The 26351-nt window shown below is 39.5% G+C and overlaps 2 protein-coding genes across 3 annotated transcripts in view; both read left to right on the top strand.

Annotated features, from left to right (window-relative positions):
• The window catches only part of trol (terribly reduced optic lobes), an 84469-nt gene extending 61363 nt beyond the window's left edge, over positions 1-23106 (top strand). Inside the window, exons 18-56 of one of the 2 annotated variants that reach the window (XM_035885669.2) lie at positions 347-496; positions 869-979; positions 2683-2796; positions 4718-4825; positions 4914-5072; positions 7252-7362; positions 7464-7625; positions 8496-8561; positions 8769-8783; positions 9651-9878; positions 10009-10146; positions 10236-10484; positions 10580-11453; positions 11548-11672; positions 11760-11937; positions 12048-12258; positions 12533-12673; positions 12810-13103; positions 13195-13397; positions 13515-13740; positions 13822-14189; positions 14308-14590; positions 14657-15092; positions 15241-15383; positions 15486-15666; positions 15852-16124; positions 16193-16747; positions 16845-17265; positions 17353-17581; positions 17666-17951; positions 18056-18316; positions 18390-18656; positions 19251-19439; positions 20099-20368; positions 20565-20716; positions 20789-21096; positions 21199-21665; positions 21796-21961; positions 22471-23104. In XM_035885669.2, the coding sequence (XP_035741562.2) occupies positions 347-496; positions 869-979; positions 2683-2796; positions 4718-4825; positions 4914-5072; positions 7252-7362; positions 7464-7625; positions 8496-8561; positions 8769-8783; positions 9651-9878; positions 10009-10146; positions 10236-10484; positions 10580-11453; positions 11548-11672; positions 11760-11937; positions 12048-12258; positions 12533-12673; positions 12810-13103; positions 13195-13397; positions 13515-13740; positions 13822-14189; positions 14308-14590; positions 14657-15092; positions 15241-15383; positions 15486-15666; positions 15852-16124; positions 16193-16747; positions 16845-17265; positions 17353-17581; positions 17666-17951; positions 18056-18316; positions 18390-18656; positions 19251-19439; positions 20099-20368; positions 20565-20716; positions 20789-21096; positions 21199-21665; positions 21796-21961; positions 22471-22585 (9233 nt within the window). In that variant the 3' untranslated portion in view covers positions 22586-23104. Of the gene's footprint in view, positions 1-346; positions 497-868; positions 980-2682; positions 2797-4717; positions 4826-4913; positions 5073-7251; positions 7363-7463; positions 7626-8495; positions 8562-8768; positions 8784-9650; positions 9879-10008; positions 10147-10235; positions 10485-10579; positions 11454-11547; positions 11673-11759; positions 11938-12047; positions 12259-12532; positions 12674-12809; positions 13104-13194; positions 13398-13514; positions 13741-13821; positions 14190-14307; positions 14591-14656; positions 15093-15240; positions 15384-15485; positions 15667-15851; positions 16125-16192; positions 16748-16844; positions 17266-17352; positions 17582-17665; positions 17952-18055; positions 18317-18389; positions 18657-19250; positions 19440-20098; positions 20369-20564; positions 20717-20788; positions 21097-21198; positions 21666-21795; positions 21962-22470 lie in introns of both variants that reach the window. The other variant, XM_085655862.1, reaches the window with a different exon arrangement.
• A 1081-nt stretch (positions 23107-24187) lies between these two features.
• Positions 24188-25772, top strand: LOC146873152 (basement membrane-specific heparan sulfate proteoglycan core protein-like). The gene is made up of 4 exons (XM_085655893.1): positions 24188-24652; positions 24761-24962; positions 25056-25406; positions 25514-25772. The coding sequence occupies exons 1-4, from the start codon at positions 24268-24270 to the stop codon at positions 25755-25757; spliced, it is 1182 nt and encodes a 393-aa protein (XP_085512019.1). The 5' UTR covers positions 24188-24267; the 3' UTR covers positions 25758-25772.
• Positions 25773-26351: the final 579 nt, after the last annotated feature.

Raw genomic sequence — 26351 nt, 5'->3', positions numbered from 1 at the left:
CCGTTTAAACAAACATGTCCAAATCAATTTGACGCTTTACCGCTCGACGATGAATTTCGGAGAAAATGATGATGCTTCCTAGAAAGTAGTCGTTGAAATGATCGTCTCTTGAAAAATACATTTTATTATATCGCATCCGGTAAATCGGGTCTAGCATGACTCGCCGCATTTTTCCCTTCTTCCGCATTTCAAATGTCTCTTTGCTCTAATGATTAAATCTCAAGTTATCCGCCTGTATTATTACTATCTTTCGAGTTTGCACTTTATGCACAACTTTCTTCTTTCTTCGCTTCTTTTTCTTTATCTTATCGTTTCTATGGAACACGTTGGGTGTATGTGCCGTCAGACCAAACCTGGCCAGGATGGGCGAACGAGAAAACGTGGGAATGCGATCCTAATCGAGAAATGCGCTGCGACGACGGCAAATGCGTGCTTCTCAAGCGTAAATGCGACAATATCTTCGACTGTCTCGATGGTACCGATGAGCGCGGTTGCGGTAAGAGCTTTCCTTCCGGTATTCATTCACTTTCTTTTTTCTTTTATTTATATTCTATACGTTTATCATACGCTTAACGTCTACTTGTCATATATTACGTTTCCTCTTTGAGATAATACGAGATAATGTTCCAATCAAACGATTTAACCTTGTGCCTTTATTCTTACCAAGTATACTTTCTTAAAAGACACGTACGTCAATGGAGCGACGAGAGAAACGTCACGTTGACGCGCGTCTCGTCTTATAAAGACAAAAAAGAAAAAAAAAAGAAAAAAAAAGAAAAAAGAAGAAAGAGAAAAGAATAACAGAAAAGAAAAAGCTTAGAAGCTTTGTTCGTAAGCTTGCGTGTACGTGGCTTGTGTCTGATAAAAGGAATCTGCACGCCTGCCGAATGGAAGTGCGCCAGTGGCGAATGCTTGCCAGAAAACGAAAGATGCGACGGGGTACGCAATTGTGTCGATGGATCCGACGAGTCTGGATGTGGTAACTATTTATTCCCCCTTCATAACTCACGCTCCACGAGATTTAATGTTTATTCGTTCTAATCCTCGTTGTGTCTCATCCTCCTACGCACACGCACACGCACTATCGCAGGAGACAAGAAAACAGGCCTTCCCACTCGCCCGCCACTCGTATCGATCCTCAAGAACGTTCCTTTTTTAAAAGCATTGAATTATTGTCATTTGCATTATATGGTCACAATAGGTAACCGCCGCCGGTACCTAGTAGATACCGATTATTACGAAGCACTCTTTGTCATTTTAAATCGTTCACTCGTTTGCCGGAAGTAACACCTATTTGATATTACATGTTGCGCAACAAGTTTATCATTATTATCAATAAAATGAATTATTAGCATCGTACCGGAAAACTCACGTATATTTATATTACCATACAAACATTCCGGATAATTTTTCAATTCAATCTTTCATCCACGTGGACGTGTAAAAAAGGTCCCTTTTGTGTTAATCCTTTCGACGTAATCAATTTTATTAATCGAACGATATTAATAACGGTCGTCGTCGCGAACGGATATAAAGACAAATGAGATGCCCGTAAACATCATTATTTGGAACTTTAGTTCGTGCAAACAAGTTTTATTCCTTAAAGTTTAATGGACATGCTTTTCCCATCAAGGAAAAGTTTATCGATTTCTCAAAGTTTCGCAATACGACGACGGTCATCTTGTCTTTCTCGACAGCTAATAAGTAGAAATTCCGATTCTAACGAAAATGTCCTTTCGTTCGACTTTGTCGATATGCCTACGTAATGATTGCATCTCGATTAAACTGCAAGAGAGTAGGAACACGAACGCACACCCGCGTATACACGTGCACACAATCACGTTCGCTCCTACGTCGTACGCCAGCCGAATACGGAATAAGAATTTAAAAGGTCAACGAAAGTCCTGTAATATCACTTTATCGCACGTTCTCTTGATTAACCCACTTTATCCTATCTTTCATTTTCTTTGGATAAAACGAAAAGTAACGTTCAAACGCTATGATGCATGCGTCTACTTTTTTCTTACCTTGCATTCCGTCGAAAAAATGACCCAAAGTGGACGAGTACGGATTTGATTTAGGATTGTCGTAACAGGGATTGCACGTTTATGCATAAAAGTATGGTGCACGTTGTAATAATTATAAACGGGTTATATCTATTAGATAGTTATTATACATATGTACATTATACGACGCATGTTCTCTCCTACTCGAATATTTACATTACTTTTCTCTCTCTCTCTCTCTCTCTCTCTCTCTCTCTCTCTCTCTCTCTCTCTCTCTCTCTCCGCCCCCCTCCCCGCATCTTTCTCTCATACATGAGCTTTAAATTCTTTAGAGTATAAATCGTTGTAAAAGAAATGTACATTTATAAGAGAGACTCGAGATGATCTCTATTCGTGTCGTATTTTACTTTTCGAATGAGATAGTAATGAACGTATCGCTCGAAAAAACTTTCGTCCCTCTCTTTTTATGAATGTTTCTTGATTGTACACATGAATACATTGAGACACGTAGGTACACGTAGGTAGGTATAAATTTGAATTCACCTGGGTGGTAAGACCTTAGCCTGGCATTAGAAATCGATTATGATTTGTACTAAACTAATGGGAACGAACTAACGGTTGCCTATGCACGATAATATGATAATATAGATAATATAGAATTTGATAATTATTGTAGTAACTGAATGTCCGCCTGGAAATTTTCGATGCAACGATGGATTGTGCCTCGACAGTAAGAAACGTTGCGACGGACGATCGCACTGCTTGGACGGCTCCGATGAGATCAATTGCCGTACGGTCACGATGTGTCTGCATTTACATATTATTTACGATTGTCGAGCGGTAGGACCATTCTGATCGTTATTATTTGACGACTATTCGAATTATATAATTTGCCGCGAATATTATAATCTCCTTTCAAAGATAGCACGTCCGAATTGAAACGATTCGAATTGTCCTATCGTAAGATTTTCTCTCTCTCTCTCTCTCTCTCTCTCTCTCTCTCTTAGCAACGTATACCTAATATACTCTTACGGCATATTCTTCCTTCTTTTACTTTTCTTTTGTCTTTTTTTCTATCCGTCCTATCGTATATTCTTTGTCCGCTTTTTTCATTATTTCTTTTATTCTTTTCTTTTTTTTTTTATCGTACCTACTCTTCTTCCCTCTCGATCTCACAGTAGAATCACGTAATGTAATCTCAGCAGCATACCGACTCGTCTTTTACACCAGCACGTATCCAAAGAATTACTCTCTATCTGCGACTTTTGAAATTCTTATTATTAACCGATGTTTCCAAGCGCCATCCTTTGCCTTCCTCCCCCACCCCCTGCCTCAGCCCATCCTCCTCCTCGCCATACCTCTGGCTCCTTAACATCTCTTTGTATTCTTTACGGTATCCTTGCAGCGAGATAATGCAAAAGTTGAATCGAACGAGTGCGTGATTCGCGATGGATCTTTTTTGTTTGAGAAAAAAGAGATGATTTTGACGTTTCGTTCTCGTCTTTTCTCTTTCTCTCTCTCTCTCTCTCTTTGTCGCGAAAACGGAGCTGTACGCGAGAGTCTACGAGTAGAGTCGAGTCGAGTCGAGTCGAGTCGAGACAATTAAGAAGCTTAGACTTGCGCGAGAGCACGCATATACGTGTGTGTAGAGGTAGGTGAAAAGCGTTAATCTCATTTCGACGGTATATCGACCATTTGCGTTTTAGCCGGACGTTGACTGGCATTAACTCGAATGCCGGACGTAGTCGGCGACCTCGTTTTTGACCTCGACGCCGATGAACACAATTTCCTCTTCTTTTTTCCATCTTCTCTGCCTTACATATCGTTAATTTTCAATATCCTTCCCTTCAGTCTATCAATCTAGAAATTTCTTTGTTAATCGTGTCGGTATCTTACTGTTTATCTCTATATATTATGTATTATATTTATCTATTTTATATCTCTGTCTGTTTATATATATTTTATATTTAAATACTAGACACTATCTAGTTTTTGAACTTTTTTCTATCTCCATACAGGTCGCCCGAGTTCTTAGCGATCGAGCATTCAAAGTTATTATTATTATTATTATTATTACAATATATTACATCTCTGTGTACATATATATCGTGCATTTTCAATTTTGTCATACTTTTATTTCCGTTGGTTTATCTTCTTTTTTCTATTTATTTTCTCTCTCTCTCTCTCTCTCTCTCTCTCTCTCTCTCTGTCTCTCTGAAGTTTGCACGTTGCCGAACGCGATACCCTAAACGCATATGATAATGACGATTACATCGTTTTGTGATTTGCATATTCTTTTCCGTCGAGAAACGTTGTAATCGCATACGTACCACGACGATGCACGCGAGCTATTATGTCCGTGACGCGCACTTATTTACAGCTAGCGGACTCCTTGGAAAGTCCCTCGAGAATTTATCGATTATCGATTATCGCGCTTAATACGAACATCCGCGTTCCGTTCGTCCGCCTGTTCACAGTCCTGAAAGCGGCGTAAATAGAGGCTCCCGTAAATACACGAGCGTTTATTATAATAAACTTGAGAAAGGACATTATAACGTAGTTGATATCTTTGAGTAAAGAGAAAGCGTGCATCGTCGTATCTTATGTCGTCTGTAAAATATCTTATTCCGAGAAAATTTCCTTTCTTTTACGATACTAAGCGACTGACCATTTTGGACGATACGTCAAACGAATAAATTCGACGATTGCAGAGTGCCCGATTGGTAAGAGAGCGTGCGACAACGGCGTTTGCATCGACGAGAGATTCTTCTGCGACAAAAATTACGACTGTCTGGATCGCAGTGACGAATTTGACTGCCGTAAGAACGTTTAATTTTTCCGTTCAATTCGAAACGGACGATTAAATATAGAAAGGATTTGACGCATAATTTCGATCGTTTCTTTCAGACGACGAGGCAACGAGCGAAAAGGGTTATCCGAAGGAGAAGGAGTGTAGCGAGAACGAGTTCACCTGCAATGACGGATCTTGTATACCTCGATATCTCGTCTGCGATGGTAGATCGGATTGTTCGGAGGGTACGGATGAGTTCGGCTGTTCTCCTCACGGTGAGTCACGGTAATCGCTTCTAATTCTCAACAAGGAGGAATATCCCCTATCGACGGCCGAATAGAGCTGACGCGACTTCTTTTTATTTTCGGCACGTACACGAGGCAGTTTGTATTTACCTTTGCAAGGTTAAGGAAAACGACTAAATCGACTAGTCGCTGAATAACCGCTCTTAGTCGAGTTTAGACTCGAAAACTCGAGTTTTGCTCGTAGGAATCGCACGGGCTAATTTTGATCGGCTTGATCCGAGCAAGAGAAACGACGATCGATTAAGTAAAAGGTAAACGAAAGCGTTATCTCTTGAAAATGCTCGATCTCGCGATCGAAGAACGTATCGGAAATAAAGTCCGAGCGCGTTCGATCCGCTTGTCTCTTTGCAATATATATATATATATATATATATGTATATATGTATATATATATGTATATAACACACGAACCGTCCACGACGCACGGTGCGCACCATTTCGTTTGAAATAAGTAGAAAATAACTGGCACGAAATATCACCACGATCCTCCTTCACTGCTCGTGAACGTTGCGCATCACTTTGCACATCCCGTTTGATCTTTTACATCCATAGCGATCATCATCGAGAACGGATCGTTTATCGACGCACGGACGACTACGACGACGACGTACGTGAAATATCTATTAAATAGAAGAGAATCAGTCGCGAGAAAGAAAGAAAGAAAGAAAGAAAGAAAGAAAAAAGAAAGAAAAAACAAACAAAGTATCGTGTTTCTAGGACGGTTTCTAGGAGGAAGGGTAGGGAAGGGAGGGAAGGGAAGATCGTCCGGGACGATAGGTGCGACGAATGCAAACAGTCTCGTACAGATTCGGTTACTTCTAGGTCTCGTAGATGTTCCGGATAAAAGCTCCTCGAGGGAGCATCAAGAGAACGTCGCGGGGATACCCCATGGCGAGGCTTACAGCCCAGAAACGGATGCAAATGCTCCCGAGTTGCCGACTAATCTGAGCACGCCGAGGAGTTGTGCTCCGGATGATTTTCTTTGTGCCGACGGCACTTGCATCCCCGAAACTCATCACTGCGACCATTTCTACGATTGTCGCGACTTTACCGACGAACAATACTGCTTCGGTTAGATCACCTTGTGATTCGTAGACCTTGATAATCTATCCAACCTTCTTTCCTTCCTTCCTTCCTTCCTTCTCTTCTCGTCTCGTCCTTCCTTCTCTTCCTTCGACGTCCGCACTCTTTTTCATTTATTTTCATTCCCATCCACGAGTAAAATTATCCATTCTTGGATTCTCTTGGTCTACGTTAAATTTCCTATAAATTTGTGTTAGAGGCTGGATTAGAAGTTGCGTAGGTTGTTTGGTAGAAATATATTTTGCGAATCGTCGAGTCGTTGCGATCTCGTTATCGGACGCACCCATTCCCAATAGTGCATTTCTGCCTTGGTATTCTGAGTACTGGATTGTTCCCCCATTTTCCTTAGATAGAGCATATTTAGTCGGTAATATCGTCGTATTGAGCATGCTGAGAATGAATATCGTAGATAACGTTCTAGTAGAACTTGCGTGCAAATCATTTTTCCACTCTGACGTCTATCGATATTTTATCGATTCATGGCAAAACTCCGTTTACCAGTGTAAAAGTATACGTCTATATACGATCGATAACTTTTACATCCTTTTAAAATGCGCGTAATGCGTTCGAAGGATTTTTCCCATGAATTGTCCATTTTTAATTACGTGTTCGTAGAAAACTAGTTTCGACCATTGTCAATTTATATTTTCTTCCATGTATGTGTCTATGTTCACAGAGCAAAGAATGCGCAGCGAGGACGACGATTAAATCGTTAATGTAGTTACCGTTTCTTCTCTGTATGCTAATATGTTGAAGTATATCGAATTCATGTTATTATCTTTTAACCAAATTCCTTCTTAGGTCACTCGACGACATCTCCTCCGTCGCTCATCGTATTTCGATCATAGATATATATGTATATACATATATATATATATATATGTATATACATTATAATCTGTTTAGAAAGTAATGAAAGTTCTTTTTTCTCGATAAAAATTTTCACGGTATATTTTCTATTTGCGTATAAATATGTATGTCTGTGCTTGAGACTTGGCTCATTCGATCCGAGCCAAGAAAGTGACGATGACGATTATACACGATCGAACGAAATCTTCGATTTTAGGGTGCGGACAAGATCAGTTCCAATGCAGAACCGGCGATTGTATTAGAAACGACCAAAGGTGCGACGGACGTATCGATTGCGAGGATGGCTCGGACGAACCCTCCGAGTGTGGTAATTATATACGAGGCGATAGCGTAATGATGAATTAAAACGTGATTCGTCCCCTTTTATATCGTTTCTTTTCTTTCCCCCCCGTTTCTTTTTCTCCTCAGACACAACGACGCTCAAGCCAGAAGGACCAGGCGCCCGTCCGATGCCAGGTCGTTGTCCAGCCGGACAATTCCAATGCGTTTTGGATAAGGCCTGCGTACCGCAGTCATCCATTTGCAATGGCGTTCCCGAATGCCGAGACGCCAGCGACGAAAACAATTGCGGTAAGATTTCTTTAATATTGCCTTTATCCCACTTGACCTCCTCGAAGGAGGAAGGCTATGAGAATAGGTCATTTCCGTAAATCGTTAAACCGATCGGTAAGAAGTCGCCGATTAATGGCCTCGAATCAAATCGAAGATTACACCGAGGAGGAGTGTTCGTTGGACGAGTGGAGATGCGAGAACGGCAGTTGCATTTATCTTTATCAACGTTGCAACCAATTCGTCAATTGTATATTCGACGAGAGCGACGAATTATACTCGGCTGTAATTATACGCTCGGGAAGAAAAATAACAGTAGATGCGAATTGTATGAGTGGAGATGTAATAACGGGGCCAGTGCATACCGTTGTCTCGGTGTTGCGACAAAAGGATTGACTGTCCTACGGACATGTCCGACGAATTCGACTGTAGTTACGATTCTCGTGAGTTAGATAGCGCAGAAAAATCTCATCGGTTCCCACTTATGTCGCATTCCTTAATTCTAATTTCTCCATCGCCAAAGATTATTGTAATTATAATAATATTTTCGATAATTCGTAGGACAGAACGACGACTATAGGCACGATATTATTTAGCATAATTTTTATAATGCCCTATGTCTTTTATCACCTTCCAACTCGTCGAAACACGAAAGTTGGCTTGTCGCGTTTATAATTAATCCGTGGATGACGTGGTGTATATAAAAACGAGCCGACTAACGTACCTACTACGTACTTGCCTACATAACGCAGGATGCAATTTAATATCTTTCCCATTAAATAACAATAAGCAGCACATCTTCGGACGTCTTTTGTTCCTTCGTTTCCCCCCACCCTTTTTTTTCTTCTTCCAGCGACTTTTATTTCACATTGTCTCCTATTTTTTTTTTAGGTCCAACCGGTGGATCGACCGGACTGAACTTGAAAACTTATCCGAGCGAGCAAGTGATCAAGGAGAGTAAGTATACGAAATTTTAATTTTCAATTCTGTTCGTTTACAATATTAGTTAGACCGGACGTTGATTACTTATCAATTGATTCGTATCAATCGTTTGTTATTGAAAATAGACGAAATCGTAGAGCGGTCAAATAATTGAAGACATTTAAGTGCAAAAGTTTAGCCAATTAATACTCATGTTTCTTGTATTTTTCTTGCCTTGGCCAGACCCGGCGAAGCAAGGTAAGAGATTTGAAAAAGTATATATATATATATATATATATATATACGCACGTGTATATATATATATATATGTATACACACACACATATATGGGCTCACATAATCTTCATTCTTCATTACAGACAGTATTACATACATTAAAATAATGTTATTAATGTAGGACGTATCGCCTCGTTGGTTTTACATTGTGGGTTTTCACGAGCCATAAGATACATCCATAAATTCGTGCATTCGAAAAAGTGGCTTGTTTATCACGCGTTAAAAAAAATAATTATTTACTTATAACCGTTGGAGCGTAACTTACGTTTCCCTTCGTTCGAACGTGAATGCCGAAGGTAAACTTGTGCATGAAATACGGCTTAGCATGATCTCCCTCCACTATCCTATTCTTTCGTACGAGAGATACGGAATATATAATATGATAATCGAATTCGGAGCAACTAAAGCGACTGTGAAAATGTTAATCAATAATTTTAATAAATAATATAACGTTGTATGACATTTCGACAATAACGTTGTTTCGGACGTATGAGAAAGAGAATCGTTCGTAGACAATAGCTTGTCGAGAATTATCTTCGGGAAAATATAATTTCTTTCAAATTCAAATTCAAAAAACACGTAACATTAACACGTCCGTACTAATGAAAATCTTTCTGGCGTTAACGTAACTGCGATAAATTTGTTGCACGTTGCACGATGAAACTAGCACATTAGTCTTAGCTAACGCGACTATAAATCGGCCCTTGCGGGCGTTAAGAGAGTCGCCCATGGAATAACATAATCCACCACGGCTACGAAGGATCGACTAGGAAAAAGGATTTTTGAATAACGCACCCCGTGCATTACCTCTCGCATTACCGTGCACAGGCCGTGAGGTCGTCTTCCAATGCCGTGACGAAGGTCCTCTGCGTGCAAGAGTACGCTGGCTTCGCGATAACGATCTTCCTCTACCGCCTGCCAGTCGAGATCTTAATGGCAGATTAGAAATACCAAACATTCAGCTCGATCATGCGGGAATTTACATTTGCGAAGCAGTGGGCTATCCTCCATCCATGCCAGGAAGTCGGCTAAGCGTCAATCTCACTGTCGAAAAGTGTATGTAAAAGGTTTCTACTTAAAAAATTGTTTTATTTCGTTCTCTTTATCATTTCATTTATCGCTTTATCCCGTTCGAGTGAACGAACGAGCCATGAACGAACGAGTCACAATATTGCTCTATTCGCAGTCGAGGAACCAACAACGAGGCCCCCACAAGTCTGCCAATACGATCAGGCCACTTGCAGCAACGGAGATTGCATTCCAAAATCGTACGTCTGTGATGGAAAATTCGATTGTACCGACGGCTCAGACGAGATGAGATGCAGTACGTACAATTGTTCTCGGCCATCGCCGATATATAATCAAATCCAATCGTTACTTTTCCTATATATTTCCTACGATTATTTTTTTCAGGTCCGCACGGGTGCGAGCCCAACGAATTCAGATGCAACAACAAGCAGTGCGTGAGTAAGCTTTGGCGTTGCGACGGTGAAAGGGATTGCGCCGACAACAGCGACGAAGAGGATTGTGCACCTGCTCCGCCTGGTTCACCCTGCCGTTATCACGAATTCGCTTGTGCGTCGTACAATCAATGCATACCGAAGGTTTATCATTGCGATCGAGAACGGGACTGTCTCGATGGTAGCGACGAATTTGGCTGCTGTGAGTCGTCGTCGATACATGACTTTTCATTTAATATAATTCATTATAACGATATATTTCATATAATCATAGAAACGATATATAATCTCTTTCAGCTCCCGTATACATCGTTAAGCCACCACCGCCTATGGTAGTCCTCGAGCCGGGTGACGTTATGGTACTGACCTGTACGGCAATCGGCGTACCCATTCCGGAGATAAACTGGCGACTAAACTGGGGACACATACACGCGAAATGCAGCAGTACGTCCGTGAACGGAACCGGGACATTAACGTGCCCTGATATACAGCCAGAGGACTCGGGCGCTTACTCCTGCGAGGCTTTGAACGTTGTCGGCTTCGTTATAGCCCAACCGGACGCTATTTTGGTGGTAAAAGAGCCAAAGGGCATTTGTCCGAAGGGAACGTTCAATGCCGAGGCGCGTTCCGTCGACGAGTGCATATCTTGCTTCTGCTTCGGCGTAGCTACCGAGTGTCGTAGCGCAAATTTGTTCACTTATCAGATACCACCTCCGTTCGAAAGTCACAAAATCATATCGGTACAAACGGAAGCGGAAATACGTTTTTATGGTGACATCAAAGATCAAATATCGGAGGTTCGACCGATTGGCCGTGATGGGATTCAATTGCTCGAATCGTTTAGCAACGAAATGAGTACCTACAGGATACCGTACTACGCCTTATCCGAGAATTATCACGGTAGCCAATTAAAGTCTTACGGTGGTTACTTGACTTATACGATACATTACAATGGCAATGGTGCGCCTAACGACGCGCCCTCGGTCATTCTTACTGGCAACAAGTACATACTCGTTCACAAAGGCAACCACATACCTCCCGATTACGAGACGAAAGAATCCGTTAGATTTTTCTACGGCGAGTGGTATAAGCGTCATGGTAACTCCGAGGTACTGGCATCCAGAGAAGAAATAATGATGACGCTGGCGAACGTCGACAATATTCTCATCAAGTACGTACTCCTACGTGATCTTTCGATCCTCTTTTTAATCCGCTCGGTTCTTATTTTTTCTTCTTCTTTTTTATTATTCCTTGCTCTCGTTCAGAGCAAAATACGAAGATTCCCCGCAATTGGACGTGCGTATCACCAATATCGTAATGGACACCGCCGACGTGCGCAATACCGGATTAGGATCCGCGTCCTTTGTGGAAGAGTGTCAATGCCCTACCGGTACGTACTCTCTCTCCCCTACCCCTCCCTTTGTACGCTATCGACCTGATAAATATTTAATAACGTACGAGAGTTATATATTCTAAGGATACAACGGTCTTTCGTGCGAGAACTGTGCCTCGGGATATCTTAGACGCGAGACCGGACCGTGGCTTGGACAATGTTACCGAGACGATCCACCCTGCGCCCCTGGTTACTACGGAGATCCTTCGAGGAACATACCTTGCCAGCTTTGTCCATGTCCTCTGACCAATCCATCGAATCAGTGAGGAGACGATCTTTTTTTTCTTTTTTTCCTCTATCCTTCGCGATCTCTAATCTAGTGGATTACATTGCGAGTGTAACGTTATTAACGATTTACAACGAATTATCTAGATTCACACGAACCTGTCATCTCGGATCGGACGGTGAGCCTACGTGCGATTGTCCAGCTGGATACGTCGGTCGTAGGTGCGAACAATGTGCTATTGGCTATCAAGGAAATCCTATCATTCCCGGTGATATGTGCGTACCCGTGCAACAATGCGATCCCGATGGTAGTCTCACACCGAACGCCGATCCCAATACCGGAAAATGTCGTTGCAAGGTATCACATATTTATTTCGAACGTTTCCTCGAACATTTCACCTATTCGATATTTATCTTTTATATTTATTATTCTTAATGCGTTCGATCTTTCTCGATTCTTCGTCGGTACGAAAAACGTAAGTACTTCATCGAATTAGTGCACCACGACGAACTGTTTTTATTTCTTTTCTTAACGAAGATAGACCAAGCCGTTTCTGGAAATATACTCGGTTAGGTGTAGTACGATTTAAGTATTACGCGGTATTTAACGACATCATACCTATTGTGTTTAGCTATACGCAACGGGCCTGACGTGCAACCAATGCAAGGCAAATACATTCAACCTGGGCTTTAGGAATCAATTCGGATGCATAAGTTGCTTTTGCATGGGTATTACGAATAAATGTGTATCGTCCAATTGGTACAGAAACGAGGTAATGCAAACACGAGTTTAATTACGAATAATTAAATATCCGTATCCGTCGTATTCCTTCAAAGTAACCGTCAAATTATGCAATCGTCCTATACAATCCTTTTTTCTGTTTGTTTTCTTTTCGTTCTCTTCTACAGATTCACGTGTCCTTCACAAATTCCTTACGAGGTTTTACGCTGACCGAATCGAAAACACCCGACGCACCACCGATAACGGATGGCATTCGACTCGATATGATCAATCGCGAAATAGTCTACAACGATTTTCATAATCGCGGCAACAATGATGTTTATTATTGGCAATTACCGAATATTTTCCTCGGCGATCAAATAACATCGTACGGTGGTAATCTGAAATATACGGTTCGATACGTTCCATCGCCGGGTGGCCAAAGTTCGAGAAACAATGCCGCGGACGTCGAATTGATCAGCGTAAGTAACAAAATTCATTTGGAAATTGATCCTTTATCCTATCGTTAATCTTTATTATTTAATCGTTTAATACGCAATTCTGACGTTAAAGGCCAATGACATTAAATTGCTCTATTATTCGCGAGAATCTCCCGAACCGAATTCTCAACAATCGTTCGTCGTTCCGTTGCTCGAGCAATATTGGCAACGTGCCGATGGAACCACAGCCGACAGAGAACATCTTTTAATGGCATTAGCGGACGTACGAGCTATCAAGATTAAGGCTACTTACACGACCCACACCGACGAGACGGCGTGAGTACAACTTTTCTTTTTTTTTTTTTTTTTTTTCTTCCATCCATACCTAACATACAACATTTCATATTCATAACTCGACGCAAACCTGTCCTATGAAAGAAATTCTCTCTTCAGACTTTCCTCGGTTTCCCTTGACACGGCAGAAAAGCATAACACCGGAAAGGCAAGAGCGGTCGAAGTTGAGGAATGCAGTTGTCCCGTTGGATACAAGGGACTCTCGTGCGAGGACTGTGACGTTGGTTATACAAGGGCCATGGAAGGCTTGTATCTTGGAATTTGCGAGCCTTGTAATTGCAACGGACACTCGAGTCAGTGCGATCCCGAAACTGGTCTTTGCGAGGTAAATGAAAGATATTTATTAATTATCATATCGCAATTCGCATCGAAAATATTTCAACGATTCCAATTTAATGTCTTTAAGAATTGTGCCGATCATACTACCGGAGAATACTGCGAGAGATGTGAATCCGGATACGAAGGAGACGCGACTCGTGGTACTTCCAGTGATTGTACGCGCAGAAATGATCCTCAAGAGTGCAACTGCAACAAAGCTGGATCCCGTAGCTCCTTGTGTTTCGCCGGTCGCTGCGAATGTAAGAGGAACGTCGAGGGACCGGAATGCGACAGATGCCGTCCGGGTACCTTTGGATTGTCCAGAGAAAATACGGACGGTTGTAACGAATGTTATTGCAGTGGCGTGACCAAACAATGCCACGAAAGTTCGCTCTACGTTCAACAAATACCAATATGGGTTTACGATTCCCATCATGGATTTACCCTTACCGATGAGTAAGTGTTATCTAATCCGTATAATAATAAGTCAGTCTACGTTATAACCTACGATTATAACCTACGGTATAACGGTAAGAACTTAACGGAATTCAAATAACGATTATTTTCAAATTAGCACGAGACAAGACGTTATAAACGACGGCTTTGATTTGAATGTTGCTATGAACGAAATTGGATATCGCTATCCCGACAATCGTAGTCGCAGACTATTTTGGTCTTTGCCGTCCGCTTTCACCGGTAATCAAGTAAAAAGCTATGGTGGCAGTTTAACTTTTACTCAGCACATCACCGCACAGCCTGGCGCACAAACCTATAAAGATCAAGACGTTTTACTCATTGGAAATGGCATCACATTATTCTGGACTAATCCAGTAGATCTTTCACCGGACATACCAATGGTTCGTATAAAATAACAGCTCGGAAGGAGAAATATTTCAAACGCATATTATTAACTTTTCTTTCAGACCTATTCCGTTGTATTGAACGAATCAGAATGGAAACGATTAACGACAGCAGGTCCACGGAGTGCTTCTCGTACGGATATGATGACGGTTCTTTCCAATATCGAAGCTATTCTGGTCCGAGCTTCTCATAGTGAAGAAATGACGGCGACTTACATCAGCGACATTAGTCTCGATACAGCGGTAGAAAATTTCTCTGGACATAGAAGAGCACCTAACGTCGAAGCGTGTCGTTGTCCAGCCGGTTACGTCGGAACATCTTGCGAAACTTGTGCTCGTGGATATTACAGAGATACCAGTGACAGAGCTTTTAGCGTTCTTGGCTCCTGCAATCCTTGCCCGTGTAATAACAACGAAGAAAATTGTGAGATCAATAGGTCCGGACACGTCAAGTGTAATTGCTTGCCAGGTTATACAGGACAAAATTGTCAAGACATTGGTAAGAAGTAAGGCCGTTTCAGTCAATCGAGGCTCCGTTAGAAATTATAGCCGTAACATTTTTCTAACGGATTATCTATATATATATATATATAAAACTATAAAATGAGATCGCACAAATTATTTTCACATTGAGATTTATCTTTTAGACGAATATCCTCAAACTACTCCTCCTCCAACACCGACGATTACCCCACCAAGAATTGTCGTTTTTGTACAAGAACCAGAATTCCAAATTGTACATACTGGAAATACCGTTAGATACCATTGCAGCGGTAGATCGCTCGACAATGTAAGTTTATGAATAACGCGTGTATATATGTATATATATATATATATACAATCAAACAATTGTTAAATCTTCTTCTATATGCTATATGCGTACGTCACACAGGGCTCTTTGTATATTCGCTGGGAGAAGGAAGGTGGCCAATTACCATCGGGTAGAAGCATAGACGATTCTCACGGAGTCTTAATTATTAGAGACGTCAAAGTATCCGACAGTGGTATATACGTTTGTCAAGTTAGCGACGGGATAAACATTGGAATTAAAAAAGTTACTCTGACCGTTGGAGGTATGAACGAGACCAGAAAGGTCCTTTTATATAATATTTAATACAAATAAATTAATATCGTCAATGAATTGTAATATTTCTTACGGACGCAGCTTTTCCGAAAAGTTTATTAGAGATACCAGGTATATTCTTGATGACGTAGAAATAGTTAACGATAAGTTGATGCTTTGATTATACGATTTCAGGAGCAAATCAGATAAAACCTCGAGTCGTCATTATGCCACCTTACCTCGAAGTAAAAGAAGGAGAACCGGTAGAATTTCATTGCGATGCCAGTGGTAATCCCCCTCCGCAAGTAGAATGGATCCGACTTCACGGAAGTATCAGCTCGGAGTCGTCGTTCCATAATGGCGTTTGGAGGCTCCCAGCTGCCTCGAGAAACGACGCGGCCGAATACAAATGCATTGCTAAGAATAACGTCGGGGTGGAGGAAAAAACAACGATTCTATACGTTAGAGGTATATAGAGATTGATCGTATATAGATATAGGTAGACTGCTACTACTACATTAGCGCATTATTCACAGAAAATCCAGAAGGTCCTCCGGCTACTGGTTTGGCTCCGATTATAACACCCGCCGAATGGATTGGTTCTATCGGAGATGTCGTCAGATTAACTTGTACCCCGTCGCAAAATGCAAACCTAACGTGGATTCGATCCGACGGTTTGCCTCTACCTTACTCCGCGACTCAGCGCGATGGTACTCTGATAATCAATAATCCGACGATTAATGATTCCGGTTTATATGTCTGTATCGCTGTCAGTTACAAAGGAACAGAAACAAATTCTACCGCTAGAATAACGATTATTCCACGAAGAGATCCACCAACGGTTAAAGTCAAGCCTGAAAGGCAAACGATATCTCAAGGTACGTCGACCGAAATACGTTGCGTCACGAGCGGAGAACCGGGTCTCCAAGTGAAATGGAGCAAATTGTCGGAAACGATGAATTCTAACGTCCAACAAGTCGGAGATACCCTTAGAATTATTAATGCACAAGTTTCCGATCGAGGCGTTTATATCTGTCGTGTCAGTAGTACCATAGGCAGCTACGAAGCTAGTGCCATCGTCGAAGTAGAACGTAAGACATTAATTTCATATTTATAAATCGAACGACCGTTACCTTGACGATATATTAAGGACAAATGAATACGAAACTTTTATTCGAATATTCGCAGCTCGTGAAATTCCGGTACTCGAATTATATCCAAAGGACATCCAGCCAGTTACGCTTGGCGGCTCTGCTGATTTACAATGTCGCGCCATAGCCGGTCTTCCACTTCCCGAGATCCGCTGGTCTCGTCAAGATGGTAGATCATTTGCTCCGAACATCGAACAACTTCCTGGCGGATTATTGAGATTTTCTAATATTACGATAAACGACGGTGGCTCTTACGTGTGCTCGGCGACAAATGAAGTTGGTTCCGTCTCTGAGATAGCTCATATCGAAGTACAGTCGATACCTGTTATTACGATCGAACCAAGGGCAGGTATTTTGCAAGTCAAACTTGGAGATAGGGTGCGATTGGCTTGCAGCGCTGTAGGCCATCCGCAACCAAATGTTGCATGGAGTAAACATATCAATGGATTGGCCACGTAGTAAGTTACGTTTTCTCCTTAGAAAAATTTTTCTTACCTTTCAAGAGTCGTCTCTAACCGACTTTGAGATTTTCATTATGTTTGCAGCGATGCGTACAGCAAAACTGCAGCAACGCCGTTAAGTGCGGTATACGAAATATTCTCGGTTTCTCCCGACGACGAAGGGTCGTACTCTTGTCAAGCATCAAATTCGGTAGGCATAGTGGAGGACCGTGTACAAATACGGATCGAGGACAACGATATTGAATCTACACCTTGCAGAGGTGATATGATGACGTGTGATAATGACAACAGACGTCCACCAATTCAGGATCACGTATGCTTATCACTAATCGCCAATATTTCCCTAATTATCATGGCTCGTATCGTCACGATTCGATTATTCTTATTATAATTTTAGAGAAATCCTTACGAAGGTGGTGTATTGATTCCTGAAGACTTTTTAAGAATTCCCAATAACGGTAAAGTGGAAATGCGTTGTCAGGTAATTGCCCCCGATGGCGATCAGATTTATCTTGACTGGAAGAGAAGCGATCATCGTGCCTTACCGAAGGGCAGTACCGTTCATAATGGCGTTTTAAGCATTCCAACGGTCGACAAAAGTGCCGCAGGAGAATACATTTGTCTTGGTTTAAATCCCGCCGGGACGGTCATTTTCAAGGCTAAATCTCATCTGGAAATTATATGTGGGTATTCCGAAAAGTACAATATATATAAGTGAGAAGAAAAAAGTATTAAAGCGTTAAAAATATTTGATATTTCTTCTTCTTCCTCCTCGTTCGTTTTTCAGCTCCACCAAGAATCGAGCTAAATCCAACTCGTCAAACTGTTGGACCTGGAAAAAATCCTTCTATAACTTGCACCGCAACCGGGGACAAGCCCCTTCACATTCAGTGGGAAGCTATAGGACGGCCACTTCCCTATTCCGTATCCAATGATAATAACGTTTTACAATTCCACGGTATAACGTATTCAGATGCCGGAAAATATGTCTGCAAGGCCACGAACGAAGCGGGCACAGCGGAGGCGGTAGCGGAAGTCATAGTAAATGGTTTGTATCCTTTTTAAATCCCATACGTATATATTAATATAATTAATCACTATTATTATTGTTTTTTTATCAGAACATACCTACGACGACACGAGCATTCGTGCCACGCAAAGGGACGTTACAACGTATCCAGGTAATTCTGTACGTTTGCGTTGCGAAATCAGAGAACATGCTGCAATAGAATGGAGTAGAGAGGGCCAATTTTTGCCTTTACATAGTCGAATTGGCGATGACTATTTAGAATTGACGCAAGTGAGACCAGAAGACAGTGGAAGATATATTTGTCAAATTCGTAACTCCCATGGAGTTTCCAGTGATTACATTAATTTAAATGTAATACGTAAGTAGTACATTCTTATATACATATGCTTGCTATTTCGGTTAAACTTCATGAAGTATTATCGCAATTGATGCTCAGTCTCATTAATAAGTATCGTCTAATATTGCTGACGTAGATCGATCTTAAATATTTCTTTCTGATTAAGTGGGAATCTGATTCCTTCGAACTTTTCTCTTTTCTCTCTCTCTCTCTCTCTCTCTCTTTTTTCTTTCTTTCCAGCTTTTCCATTTATTTTTGAATAGCATTGTTAATTTATTACATTGCTGCCTTTATTTTTTTCTCCCCCCCCCTCCCCATAATCTCTCGACATTCGTCGATACGTAGATCGTCCAAACATTTTCTAATAACAATTAATACAAACGATGGAAATTTTTTTCATCGTTCGTTCAACGAAAACAATTTACATATACTATGAGTAAAGCGTTTTCATGTTTTTTCTCCAAAATTTGTTATGCAGCTTGTCACATTAGAAATGGTATCAGTAGTAAAATATATTTGTCTGTAAAAGAAGAAAAAAAAAATGATTGCAATTATGGTTTCAATGAAAGAATTTATCAGATTAGATTTTTACAAAGCTCGCGTTATATGATTTAGTAGTTAATTTGCTTGCGGATTGCATGCCAGTGTACCGATCCCAGTGCAGACCCGGGGAGTATCAGTGCTACGGTCAACAATGCATTCATTTGGATTACTTTTGCGACGGCTATGCTCAATGCAACGATGGTACTGACGAACGCTTCTGCCGCATCCCGCAATATCGCCAATTTCTTCAAAGACGACGCGGTTTGTTTTGAGATTTGTGTGTCGTGTGACGTCTTGTAGTATAGTCTAATATTTTTGTTTTATCTTTTTTAGCACCATCCTTTGTGTTACCTATTCTTATTCGATGATCGATCCATTCGATCAGACAATTAATTCGTATTGTCAACATTTTATTATTCCCATTCCTAAATATCTTATGTATGTTATATTTATTTGTTTCAAGCCAATGTAGAACAACATCGTTGAATCACTTTCCTTACGACGAATTAAATTTCGTCCTCCTTCCCCTCGATCCTTCACCCTTCTCGTATATAGTGATAATGCCGCGTTCGTTGACGTATGTTACTTGCATGTACGATACTATATGTAATATTCATTATTTTTACTTTAGTATAATATTACGCTGCATTAGCGAAAGGATTATTAAATTGGACAAATTTCAATTATCCCATGTCATGTGATCGGTTTCAAATCAAATTTTTCCTTGTGCAAGATTTTTTATTCAATAAGGCAACGAATTGTCCACATTTATATGTTTAAATAAAATGTAAAATTGTTTTCTTTTTTTTCCACAAACTTTAAAGCTCCGAAAACAAAAAACTGTTGAAAGTAGTAATCTGTATTAAAATATTTATAGAACATATTGTACGAAGTAAATAATAGTAACTGTTAAATTTCAGCTGCCGTTGCACCTGCACTTACCATCGAGGCATCTCAAGATCCTGTAAATATCGGAGATACGGTTGACATACGTTGCGCGTGTTCGGGTACTCCTAGTCCGCACTATCGATGGTCCAGGCCAAACCATCCAGATTTACCATCGAATGCTCAAACATATGAGAATATTCTTAGATTATCTAATGTAGCCGTTAGCGATAGTGGTACCTACAAATGTACAGTAATGACTCCGCAGGGCATCTTCGAGGAAGATTTCAATCTCATTGTACAGGGTAAATATCAAACATTTTTCATCGATTTATAATATTTAATTTACTATGAGAGACATAAAATACAATCGTCTGTATGCTATATTAATGCTATCCGTTGGATTCTTTGTAAGTATCAATGTAATATAAAGGATGAATAGGCGGCTACAAAATATTGTCATACCAAGTTTTTATCGTTTTTAAAAATCTTTTTATCTAGGTGGACATAACGATGGGCCAGCAATTGAAACGAAGTTTGCACCTTATGGATCTAGCATTGAAATGGATTGTCACGTTGATCTTGAACCACCTGTTAAATTCCAATGGAACAAACTTGGTGGATTATTATCTCAGGATACGGAAACTTATCAGGTAAAACTAAAGTATTTTAGTGTAACTTTATTAGGATTTGGTAAATATATATTTTTTTGATATTTTTAACAGAATAAATTGAAATTGAAAAATGTCAAAGCCGAAGATGCAGGAACATACATTTGTATAGCAAACAATGATAAAGTAAATATAGAAGTACCAACTGTGCTTGTTGTAACAGGAGTCGTACCTAACTTCAGTCAAGCACCAGAAAGTTATATAGCTTTGCCTCCGTTACCTGATTCATATCTCAAGTTCAATATTGAAATATCTTTTAAACCGGAGAATTATGAAGGCATAATCTTATACAATGCTGAATCAAATCATGGTAGTGGCGATTTCATTCTTCTATCCTTAGTAGGAGGATATCCACAATTCAAGTACACATATTACATATTACTTTTTTCTTATATATTACATTTATTAAAGGCATATGCGTAAAAGAAGATGCATATATATATATAATTCTTATAAACTGTTAGATTTGACCTTGGTTCTGGATCAGCTGTTATATCAGCAGATAAATCGATTACTCTGGGTCAATGGCATACGATTAAAATTCAACGTGTTAGAAAAGAAGTAACGATGCTAGTCGATGGTCAAGGACCATACAGAGGAGTTTCAGCTGGTCGAAGACAAGGATTAGATCTTAAGGGACCACTTTATATCGGTGGAGTTCCAAATCACAGTATTTTTATCAAAGAGGCTGTTACGAATATCGGATTTATTGGTTGTATCAGTAGACTAGTCATTGGTGAAAAGGAAATTGATTTAATTGGAGATCAAACGGGTAACGTAGGGATAACAACTTGCGAAACGTGCGCTGAAAATCCATGCAATAACGGTGGAGTTTGCCAGGAGGCAGCTACGAAGAATGGTTATATGTGTTTATGTAGAGCCGGATTTAGTGGGAAACATTGTAACTTTGTTGGACAATCTTGTTATCCAGGTAAAAATTATGCGTTATGAACTTTTTATAAAGCGTAACAAGGATATAAATATGCGAAGTTTGTCTAAATAATGTGTACAATTGGGCGGGCAATATCGTGAGACACATAAACGATATGAACTTTTTACAGGTGCCTGCGGAGACGGAAAATGTATGGAGAAGGAAACTGGTTTTGATTGTTACTGCCCATATGGAAAAACTGGTTCACGTTGCGAACGATCGGTAAAGATCTATGAACCAGCTTTTAACGATGACAAAGCTTTCATTGCACATGATACACCAAAGGCTCTTCGAAGGCAAGTATATGTAATCGTTTAAAAAGTACGCACGAGACTTTAATAATATTTTTGTCACTTAATTGATTTTTTTATCATATTATGTGTAAGTAGTGGTCGTATTGTATATTTTCTAAAATTTTAATGCACTCTTTCTGTACATATGCCCGTGTGTATATTTGACTTATATGTAAATACAAGAGTTAGTACAATTATAATTAATATCGTATTTGTTAGCCAAAAATAGTATGAAGATGATTGATATTGTAATAATAGTAAAATAAGTGAACATTTGCGCTATATAAATATTTTTTTTTTTCTTTTTCTTCATTTACTGAATGATTTACACATTATACGCGCCCACACATACAATGCACACCGCATATAATAGTAATAATACAATTAATTTTTCTATGCAGAGAATGAAAGTGTACGCGTATGAGAAACAAATCTGACCTTTTGTTGTTAATGAAAACATTAGCTGTCAGTTTTATCCTCAAACAGGCTAATCGAGATGACGTTATTTTCAGGGAAAGAAAGAGTTCGACCACTACACACAGTCGATCACGCAACGTACAAGTTAGACAAGTTAACGTGCGATCGAGGGCACATCACCACAATAATCTGCACCACACAAAACATTAGATTTAGCATGATATTTATGCACGTTGAAAATTATTGAATATAATTAAGCCCAAATAATTCGTAGCATTTTTGGTTAGACGCGAAAATTAAAAATGCAATTGCCACTAGGCAGGCGAGGATATCAAAGATACCCATGTGAATTTGCAATGAATACCTTTTAATTTACAAAGATTCTAGCATTGTTCTTTTTTATTTCGCGTGATAGCGTTTTCTATATAAGGAGAAGCCTAAATAGAGCAAGTAGTTTCTCAGAATGAACTCCCCCGAATGGTGCTGTAATAGAAGCTCAGTCAATTTGTAATGTAGCGATAAATGTTTTGTACAGCTTTTAATTAATACACTTACGCATCATTTAGTTATATTAATTATTCAAAGTAAGACGTTAAGTCACTGCCAAATATATTGCATTTAACAATTTGAAGCAAAGCTTAAGAATCGACAATACGTGATGTCATAGAAATATATGATATCTATGTACGTGAAAATATATAAATTGTTTGTACTTTATATATATATATATATATATATATGTGTGTATGTATGTATGTATATATATATATATATATATATATATATATATATATATATGATTCTATATAACATGTTAAATACGTTGTTTCATCTATGAATCAACATCTATATACTCAATGGGCTTAAGCCTATGCTCAAAATAGATATGAATAAATATTATAAAGGCAAATAAACATTGGTGTGACAATTTATCTAATATAATTTGATTTTCCAATTGTTTTAGGAAATTCATGTTTGTCGCGTGTTTCTTTTTTCGTTTCTTACTTCTCTTCTTTCTCTTCTCTTTTTCTTTAGCTATATTACGTTGCTTAAGCGCAGCATGCAAACGAAAATTGGCGAGTATTAGATCATTCGCGAGTAATAAGGGCGTTTTGATGTTGGACTGGACCATAGAGTGCTTTTATATATTAAGTTTTCAGAATACTGCACAATGCTTAAATTCCTTAGTATCTTGCAGTACAAACATGTTACATTCGTTCATTCATGTTTCATGCATACATAATCGTGGGTATTGATTAATCCATTCGTTTATACCAATTCGATACGTCACCATTGTAAACAACAACGTTTTCATATACTAAACCAACATGTTTACTACATACGACTAATGAATGAATTGCATCGATGAAAAGTTAGCTCGATTATTTTTGATCTATTGTCTAAACTTATAGGCTTAAAATAGCTATGAACTTCAATCCTACCGACGAAGGAGATGGAATATTGATATATTGTTCTCAAAGCGAAGAAGGACTTGGGGATTTTGCAGCGCTCATAATAAAGAACAAGCACGTTGAATTCCGTTATGATATCGGCTCGGGTATGGCCACATTAAGATCTAATTATATCGTGCAACCTGGAACATGGACGTACGTAACGATAAACAGAGATTTTAAAGAGGCGAAATTATCTGTGAACGGAGAACCATTTGTCGAGGCAAGATCACCTGGTGGTGCACGTACCATGACATTGAATACGCCATTATACATCGGTGGCATTGATCGTAGAAAAATTACATTGAACAAGAATCTTAATGTTGATCGTAGTTTTCGTGGGTGCATTAGCGAAGTAAGTAAGAGCTTTAGTTTAGTTAGGCTATATCTTAGTTTTCAATTTCAATTAGTGCAATTTCAAACCGTGCAAAACCGAATTCGATGGTACAGCTCGAAGTAGCTTCCGTTAGCCTGGAGATCTTAAAATCGGCAATGGATATGGCAAATATCGAAGATTGTTCCATGCTTCATCCGAATCAAACGATTTCACGTACTACGCTCATTACCCCTCCACCAACAAGTCCACCAACGACTTTGTACGATCCGTGCACATCGAGTCCTTGCATACACGGGTTCTGTCAGAGTTTAGATTCTCGCGAATATTCCTGTACGTGCGAATATGGATACGCGGGAAGAAATTGTGAAAATGTATTGAAACAGTGTGAAGTTTATGCACCTTGTAGAAACGGTGGCAGTTGCACGGATCTACACGGATCTTACAAATGCGACTGTAGGCTTGGCTTTAATGGCCAAACTTGTGAAAAATGTAAGTCAAAAGTGTAATAAAAAAATCCTACGCAATATATTTGGTACCTGATTGCTATTAATTACGATGGGTGGATTTAAAAGTGTATCTTTATTATTATCGATGCAGTAGCAGAGATCACGTATGACATTGCATTCAAAGGAGATGGCTGGTTAGAACTGGAAAGATCAGTAATGACGCACGAAGAAGAACGTGAAGTATTGGGTTTCGAGATATCGACGAATAAAACAAATGGCTTGATCATGTGGCACGGTCAAACGCCGAATGATTTGAATCCCGACGATTACATATCTCTCGCGGTTGTTGATGGGTAAGTCAGTTACGGCTATTCTCGTAATACCATAGATAGAGAGAGAGAGAGAGAGAGAGAGAGAGAGAAAAAAACCGTACGCTTTCCTTTCAGTTACGTGGAATATCAATACAATTTAGGATCAGGGCCAGCGGTTATTCGCGTAACCGCTCAAAGGGTCGACGACGGAGAAAGGCATAGAATCATTTTAAAACGACAAGGTAGCGACGGTAGCATCGAGTTAAACGGCGAACATACAGAAAGTGGACTGAGCGACGGGCTGCAACAAATTTTGAATACCAGAGGCAGCGTTTATCTAGGAGGTGTACCCGATTACGCAATGACCTACGGACGATACCACGAAGGATTTTCCGGTTGTATTTACACTCTCGAAGTACAAGACTCCGGGGCTATTGATATAGGAGAGAAAGCTATTAGAGGGAAAAACGTTTCCCCGTGTACCAGGTAAGGAGATGAACAAGCGTGATCTTTATTTTATAAGATTAAGCAACATTTGTCAAGGGGCCAAATATTATATGAGCTTTTTTAAAATAACGTTACATGCTGCATAGAGTGAGATGGATTCCATCTTCATTGGTATTTACGGACGCAGATGCAGATATTTTTGATGCGTTTGTACCTCCACCTCCTGTAAATATTATTCATCCAAAACCTGCTGCTAATGTAGCCACATGTAATATTAAGAGTTATTTACTTTTGATCGTGTTACAACATTTGATCGCGTTGAAAATAGAAAACAGAAATTTAATCGTTGTTCGTACACTTTTTTACATAGGCGCTATTAATATATCATAAGAAATGTATTAATTTAAATAGACAAATATATTTCAATTTATACAATTTCTAGGGTATACTTATATTCCAAGTTTTTGCTAATATATAATTGCTTGTAATATTTGTATTCCCGTATATTTTCAAAGAAATTTATTCGAACAATTATTAAATTTATTAATTGTTTTATGTACAATTGTTTAACGCAATCTGGAAAGAATCTGACCGAACCATGGTACGTTCAATTATTGTAGTTATACGCAAACCATACTAAATTCGTTTCTTCCCATAATTATTATAAACTATTCTATTATAAAATAATGTTTTTGTTCGAGCTTATATTTATATTTAATTGCAACGAATGATTATTTCACAGTGATCCAGTTGAAAAGACTTCCATCCGTGGTGATCCGGGAAGAAGATATTAAGAGAATCCACACGTATGGATATGATCTTATCTGATTTTTCAACAAAGAAAAAAAAGAAAAAAAAAGAAACAATACATTTTGCAATATTCAAAGCGGTATGGTTCTTTTGGCGGATGTTTGAGCGTTCGTTAATACGTTTCGTTTTATAGAAATCTGCGTTTATTTGCGATGTAAAACTATTACATACAAA

This window comes from Vespa mandarinia, chromosome 3 (assembly GCF_050613455.1).
Source record: "Vespa mandarinia isolate Hongniang chromosome 3, ASM5061345v1, whole genome shotgun sequence".
Classification (NCBI taxonomy): Eukaryota; Metazoa; Arthropoda; class Insecta; order Hymenoptera; family Vespidae; genus Vespa; species Vespa mandarinia.
Note: the sequence above shows the minus strand (reverse complement) of the source record. Positions and strands in the feature narration are given on the sequence as shown.

Coding starts and splice junctions, on each gene's coding strand:
- LOC146873152 (XM_085655893.1), top strand. CDS start 24,268: ATGGTACAGCTCGAAGTAGCTTCCGTTAGCCTGGAGATCTTAAAATCG. Junction 24,653..24,760: donor TGGCCAAACTTGTGAAAAAT/GTAAGTCAAAAG, acceptor TTATCGATGCAG/TAGCAGAGATCACGTATGAC. Junction 25,407..25,513: donor AACGTTTCCCCGTGTACCAG/GTAAGGAGATGA, acceptor CATGCTGCATAG/AGTGAGATGGATTCCATCTT.